Source organism: Camelina sativa, chromosome 1 (assembly GCF_000633955.1).
Source record: "Camelina sativa cultivar DH55 chromosome 1, Cs, whole genome shotgun sequence".
In the NCBI taxonomy this organism is placed as follows: Eukaryota; Viridiplantae; Streptophyta; class Magnoliopsida; order Brassicales; family Brassicaceae; genus Camelina; species Camelina sativa.
The window spans coordinates 13616805-13624131 of NC_025685.1; the positions used below are offsets into that span (position 1 = coordinate 13616805).

At 41.5% G+C, this 7327-nt stretch overlaps 3 protein-coding genes and 1 long non-coding RNA gene across 4 annotated transcripts in view; 3 read left to right on the top strand and 1 right to left on the bottom strand.

Moving 5' to 3' along the window:
* The window catches only part of LOC104707728 (phosphatidylinositol/phosphatidylcholine transfer protein SFH9-like), a 4253-nt gene extending 4226 nt beyond the window's left edge, over nt 1-27 (top strand). Inside the window, exon 14 of the mRNA XM_019230092.1 lies at nt 17-27. Within this exon, the coding sequence (XP_019085637.1) occupies nt 17-27 (11 nt within the window). The remainder of the gene's footprint in view (nt 1-16) is intronic.
* On the top strand, nt 41-721 carry LOC109125682. The gene is made up of 3 exons (XR_002032846.1): nt 41-120; nt 209-344; nt 426-721. It is a non-coding gene; the product is annotated as an uncharacterized LOC109125682 (long non-coding RNA).
* Nucleotides 1468-2732, top strand: LOC104789861 (trihelix transcription factor ASIL1-like). The gene has a single exon (XM_010515501.2). The coding sequence runs from the start codon at nt 1624-1626 to the stop codon at nt 2560-2562; it is 939 nt and encodes a 312-aa protein (XP_010513803.1). The 5' UTR covers nt 1468-1623; the 3' UTR covers nt 2563-2732.
* Nucleotides 2737-7321, bottom strand: LOC109124397 (chromatin modification-related protein EAF1 B-like). The gene is made up of 9 exons (XM_010515494.1): nt 7199-7321; nt 7067-7120; nt 6907-6987; nt 6599-6736; nt 6395-6511; nt 5715-5815; nt 5436-5630; nt 4943-5321; nt 2737-4685 (listed from the first exon to the last, which is right to left on the bottom strand). Exons 1-9 carry the CDS (start codon nt 7277-7279, stop codon nt 3132-3134), a joined length of 2700 nt encoding a protein of 899 aa, XP_010513796.1. The 5' UTR covers nt 7280-7321; the 3' UTR covers nt 2737-3131.

The window sequence follows — 7327 nt, forward strand, 5'->3', positions numbered from 1 at the left end:
TGTCTCCAGGCATTAGACTTAAGTTAGGATTTAATGTTGTGACAGGCACTCTTTTTGACCGCTTCAAAACAAATTGAACTCGCTGAGTGTTTGGAAAACTTGAAAGAGAGCAGCTCAACGGTAAGGGCTTAGTCTTCTCTTATGTGAACGCCTGTGATCGAACTCTGTGTGCAGCAATAAGAAACATTCTCTTCTTTGCTCAACGCAGGGAATACGTTCGTGCTGGCCAAGACATTGCAGAAACTTCCAAGCTGAAACCTGACTTGCAGAATAAATTTATCTTTGAATCTCATATCCAAAGTCTCTGCATAGCTATTACTTCACCCTCTTAACCACTATTACAGGTGAGAAATATCACTCCCATCTCTTGTATTTGTTTTGCTCAGTTAGACTTCTTATCCTTTATTGGTTTTTGGTTTTTTCAGATGGTATATATATTAAAGGCGAAATGGTACATGAAGTGAAACTGAAGAGGGAGAGCTTACAATTGTTTATTTACTAGTTTCTTTAGGTTAGAAAACAGAGGCATTAGTGAACTTATTTGGGATTTTAGTTTTTTACCCATAACGATTCTATTGCACATCATTGTTGTATAGTATAATATAATCCAATAGTTGTGGGGGATTATATTGTCAGAAAAAAAAAACAAAATACCAGATGATTTTACAGTATGTATTGTGTATTTCTTTCTACTTACAATCACAATTTACAAATACAATTACATTTGATGGTTAAGTAAAGAGAGAAATGAAAATTTGGAGTAGTTAATTTGGTCTACCAAACCGCTAGCGTAAGCCCCAAGTAACAAACCCTTATTGACAAGACGATTCTGGAACAGATCTTGCAGAAGAAAAGTTCCAAGGAGTTTTGGGACTCCAATAAAAGCAAAACTTCAAGGAAATGAACGTGTTGCAGAGTGCATAACTTCAAATGATGCGTAGAGATTTGAGATAATTGTGTCCACGATTCTTCACATACATAGTATGTGCAATTGGAAATTTCAAGGATATAACATTAGGTTGTCTTTCAATAGATGAACTTCAAAGTTCTCTTCTGCTGCATGAACATAAGTTCAAGAAGAAAGAAAATGGGTGCATGTACAGAAAATTACTGGAAGTAGGGATAAAGGAACAAGAAGAGGTCAGGTCAACAAGTTCAAAGAAGAGGAGAGTAGTGGACTCAGGGTAGAGGAGGATAATGAGAAGCTGCGTGAAATGCTTATGTGAGGTTTCAGTTTCACATACATATATACATTAGGAGAGATTGTGCTCAGAAGAATTTAGTCACTTGTCATAGGCATTGTCTATTGAATAAACCCGGTTAAGTTTGGTAATTTAGGTGGTTAACAATTTTTCTTGAAGCAGTAAACCAGTAAAAACTAGTAAACCACCATGTTTAGTTGAAACAGTAAACCAATTAAAACAGTAAACCAATTGAAACTATTCGTATGTAAAATTTTGTGTATGAAAATTTCGATAAGAAAATAGATCATCGGTCCATGCGTAAGGTCTACTAAAATTTTTGTTGGGCCGAGAAGACAAAACCCAAAGATCCGACCGAACCGGAGTTAAACTCATAAAATGCCGACGCCCCAAAATTAACAAATTATTACACTAAAAAACCATGGCGACGCCTTCGCCGACCTCCTCTCCTCCCTCTGATTCAAACCCTAATTCCGCCGCAACTCCGCCGGATCAGATACAACAACAACCCTCTCCTCCACAACCCACGGATCCATCCTCTCCTCCACCATCGCATAGCACCGTCATAGCTTTAGCCGCTACAACCTCCTCCGTCGCCAGAAAAACCCAACCTGTGCTCTGGACTCACGACGAGACTCTCCTCCTAATCGAATCCTTCAAAGAGAAATGGGACGCAATTGGCCGTGGTCCTCTCAAATCAAACCACTGGGAAGAGATCGCCGTCGCCGTCTCAGCTCGCTCCGGCGTTGACCGGTCAGCTACTCAGTGTAGGCATAAGATTGAGAAGTTGCGTAAAAGATTCCGATCAGAGAGACAGAGTATGGGACCTATCTCGATTTGGCCTTTCTATAATCAGATGGAGGAAATGGATTCGAACCCTGCTCCCATCTCAGCTCGTCCTCTCACACGACTACCTCCGAATTCGAATAAGCACTTCCAAGACGATGAAGAAGAAGATCAAGAAGAAGAGGATAACTATGAAGAAGAGGAAGAAGATGAGAGACAGAGCAAATCGAGGAGTATCAACTACATACTGAGAAGACCTGGTACGGTTAATAGATTTGCTGGAGGTGGTGGAGGACTCTTGTCATGGGGACAAAGAGAGAGATCGTCCAAGAGGAAGAGGAACAAAGATGGAGGTGATGGTGGTGAGAGGCGGAGGAAAGGAGCGAGAGCTGTGGCAGCGGAGATTAGAGCGTTTGCTGAGAGAGTTATGGTAATGGAGAAGAAGAAGATGGAGTTTGCTAAAGAGACAGTGAGGCTTCGTAAAGAGATGGAGATTAGAAGGATTAATTTGATGCAGACTTCTCAAGCTCAGCTTCTTCAGTTTCTCAACTCTTCCTTTGGTTCTTCTTTCTAACTAGAAGATATTATTATTAATTAAGCCAATAATAGTTACAGAAGATGATGACGATGCTATGGTTGGGTTCTTCTCTTTTTATTTTTTTTGTTACATAGTTGTTAACGATTCTAGAAATGCACCATGTAATCTAATGTTGATGTGTAGTAGACAAAAAAATGTTATGGGAAGCAATGTGAACTTTTTTTTTTAACCATAAGAGATTAAAGAGACAGAACAATGATACATCATCAAATTAACCTAAACCTACAAGAGAAGTTAGAGGAAAAGGGGGGGGAAACAAAAAAAAAAGTGGGTGGAGGAGTAGAGACTTTTCTGTACATAACATTATAAACTGTTTCTACTCTCTCCCAAACCAAAAGATGGGAAGAAGAAGAAGGACGGAAGAGACTACTTCTCTATGATGCAAGTGGTAATTTACATTATGATATACCTTCTCTCTCTCTGTGTTCAAAAGAGGCAAAAAGACCTGCATGAATTTTTTATCCTATCCACCATCTTCTTCCCTATTAAGCCTTTGCAGGGTCTACAGCTACTCAAGATTCTAGGTTCATCATCTGTTATGCCTCTCATTCCACTTTTGTATCAGGAGGCTTCGAAGATGATACTTCTTGTGATTCTTCTAATTGAGGCTGCTGCTGCTGCTCAGAAGCAAGGTGTTTCTGATTTTGTACACTCAGCTTCTCTGACAACTTCGGTCTCTTTTCTTCTGAAGGTAGAGACTGTTGTTTCTGTGTCACAGCCTTTATCCCGTGACTCAGCAAGCCACCAGATACATGCTTTTGAGCTAGTCCTTGGTTCGTTGTTGTTACTGGATCATTCCCAGCTGAATCTGTATTGGAACTGTTTACTACTTTAGAAGCTGTGCTTTGCACAGAGGCAGCACTAGATGGAGATTCCAAAGCAGGCACCGCAGTAGAACCAACTGCTTTTACGTTTTTCGAATCATGACTCGCTGGAGGCATACCCTTCGTCGTACCCATACTAGTAGTTTGGGTGGTATTGGTGACAGACTGCGGAACACGTGGCATACGTTCAGCTTGGGACTTCTTTGATAACTCAGAGTTCCCTAGATGATTATGATGAATAACTCGCTGAGCTGTTGATTGCACTTGATTACGCTGCTTTTGGTGTAGCAACAAATGCTGATGGTTAGAAGGTGTAACTGACGGACTAGAGGTGGATAAGGTGTTACATGGGGTCGCAGGTGAGCTCTGGCTTTGGATGCTATTTTCTGAATGTAATTGCATCTGTTGTTGGGACGGAGACGAAGTACCAGGGAAAGCTTTTGGCAGTTGCTGTGAATGATTTGAAGACAAGGGAGGAACAAATGGTTTAGATGGCAGATGCGTGCTAGTAGTAGTCCCAGCGTTAGACTGCTGATCTGGCCTAACTGCAACCGCTGGCTCTCCTTTTTCGGTAGCCTGATTTCCTGGGGCCATGGTGAGACCATTCAGGTGTGACTGATCAACAGTGATGTTCTGATGGATCATGTTGCCTCTACCCATCCCCTTCAATTGTTTACTCTGCTGTTGACCTTGTGTTGGCTGCCGCTGGTGTGGATGTTGTCTCGCAGACTGTTGCTGAAGTTGTCGCTGCCGTTGTTTTCCAGCTTGATTGTTCACTCCGGAAGCACCAGACTGAGGACTCCTACCTAGACCATGAAGCGGCAACTGAGATTTTTGAGGGTTCTGTTGTGCCAAAGCATTAATATTAGGAGAGGTCGACACTGGGGGTATCGATAATGGCTGGGGCGAAACGGGTGGTTGAGTCTGAGGACTGTTTTGTGGAGAAGAAGAAACAGAAGAGCCCTGAGGTTGTTGTACATGTGGCATCATAGTACCAGATGTTGGAAACTGTTGCTGTTGCTGTTGCTGCAAAAACCTCTGGTGTATTTGCCTTTGACGGATAGCAAATGCTTCCTGCTGTGCCCCAGTAGCTTGACTTGGGCTTTGGAGATGAGGATGATGCGAGTTGCCAAGCACATGTGACTGCGGTGACATCTGATGCTGCTGGGAAAGATGGCCTGGGTACGCCTGAACAGGAGTTGTCTGGTTGGTAAATCCAGAACTCAAAGCACCGAAAGCTGGGATCCCCGGACTGGTCCCTTGAGCACCCTGCATCTGAAACTCATGCATATCAGTTTTTATCGTCACTGTATAGATTGTAGTGTGGACAAACAGGTTCAAAATGACAATCGACCAGCGGTTGACAAAAATCAGAAGCGCTGAACGTCTACAAACTATAACAAGGAGCCAGATAAAATCAGTCCAGGTGGTTAAGTAAGAAATAGGTAATTACGCTAAGTTCCCACATGTGAGAAATCTTAAAACTAAGTGTCGTAATTAGCGTAGCAGCAAACAAAATCCAAATAGCTTACCCGCATCATATGCTGCACAGCTTCACGAGGCCTGAGCATGGAGTTTCCTGGAGAAGCTCCTCCTCCGGAATGAATATTTCCAGTGTTTGGAATTCCTACCATACCAGAGGAAAGCATACTACCAGTATTTGGCATTGCTGAGGAGCCCATCCCTTGAAAACCAGGCCTTGACATGGGTGTGCTTCTGTTCATTCCACTTGCACCCATAGCATTTCCACCAGGAACCATGCGATGTCCACGATCGGCTCCTGAGACAGCTCCAGGAGTTGATAAGGAAGGTTGCTGCAGGTTTCTACCGGATAACATCTGGTTAAATTGTTGTAGTCGGTGTTGTTCATCAAGTGGCAAAGACCCTCTAGGAACGTTGAATCTACCATCCCTAAACAGAAAATATATATCAAATATCAAAGGAAGTAATAACCCTTACGTTAATTGAGAAGAGAATTCACAGACGTGTGTATTCAGAAGGACAAACCATTCAGTACAGGGCTACCTGACAGAAGCACTCTGGAGGCCAGATGTGGTTGGCAAATTGTTGCTGAGAACCACACCAGATGATCCAGGAGTGGATGGATGTGCTCCAGAAGTAGGGAGCACTGGCGTTCCCTGATTCAACATTGGAAGACCTGGATTTTCAAGTGAAAATACATCTTGACCTGAAGTTGATGCATCACAGACATCAAGGGGCCTTCATCCAGAGAGTAGCAAGATATTAGAATTTCAAAAGTTGTAATCAAGGTATATGTAAATTTAAGAGAACAACAAAACTTACGTAAGAACACCTCCATTCAGATTATTCGGGAATACTTGAGAAAGAGCCATGACTTGTGAATTGTGAACTGGTACTATTTGTTTGGGATCCCGACCATCATTCTTGAAGATTAGATGAAACAGTCGCAAACATACAAAAACAGTAACAAGATAACAGATTTAGGGCCTTAAAAGATTCATACTTCAAACTACAATGTGACTACAGCAAATGTTGCGGCTATACTTAGAAACATGCAGACCTGTTATGTCAAATAAGAGTGATTGAGATATGCCTTTCTTAGCATAACCTCTATGCTAATTGAAAACTGAATTAAGAAAATCTATCTTCTTAAGTTCCATAGTCCGGATGTAACAAGCAAAAACATTACCAGCTCCAGTATAGCTTGCAAACTGAATTCCGTTAACAAAAGAAACCCTGAGAACACTCTCTAGTCTCTAGCACTATAAGTCTATACATTAAGAACCCTTAAGCATTCTTCCCACAAGGGACTCAAAAACTAATATTTGGACTACCTCACCCATCATATTATCTCCTTCATCCTACACAGTACATACACGAGGAACTATCCCTATTGCCAGGCAACGATTGAATTACGAGTGGAAAAAAATTGCAGAAAGACAGTATCCACTAGTTTTAGGTTACAAGCTTGGAAACAGTAACAAAGCAGTAGGTGCACTAACCTGTGTCTTTTTATAATGTAACTTCTTCCCAATCAAACAAATCTTCTCAAAATGAGACTTCAGGGTATCTTCCTCCATTGGCCCTTGCAGTCGTTGAAACAACTGTCTCGCACTTCCCTGAATATCACAAACATATCCGGGGAAAATTAAATTAGTCTAAACATAGAAGACACTTTGTTCAGTGTCTCAGAGCTAAGATATAACCTTTGGGATGCCAGGCAAAGTAGATGGATAAGACTGAGAATTCCCTGAATCTTCAGCACTATCAGCTCCATCACCAACATTCTTATCCATCAGAATCTTATGACGCTCCTTGCACTCAGTTGGATTGCGATATATACACTAGACAAACGATGGAAAATCAATCAGCCATTACCAAATACCAGTTATTCACGGACACGAATAAGAAAAAACAGAGATATATATATTCTATTGAAGTATAGCTCTACCACTCTGTTCGAAATGTACCAAAGGAAGAATCCAAAGATTTTTTCAAAACAACAGGCACTTACCTTAATTTTAAGAGTGCTGTTCATGGCATCACTAATGAGCTCCCAGTTAGGGCCCATATCATGCACCAGGACAACAAGCGCCTAAATGGTGGAATAAAATTAGATACTCATAGAGCAACTAACAGTATATCGATGCTAATGAAAACGGCGGATAAAAAACCTGATCTTCAAATAGAGACCACGGATTTCCAGAACCATGCTGGCCAGGAGAAATCTGAGAAAAACAAATGCTAGTGTAAAACAAATATTTTAGACAAAAGTGAATGGAGTCAGCAAACCTTCCACAGCATACCTTGAGGCCTTTTATTTTTCTGCCCCTATCACGACCTCCAATAAATTTGATAGATTTGTTGGGGTTGGACATATTGCTCATTTGGGAAGCCGCCGGAGATGGAATAGATCCAGTGTGAGGAATAGCAAT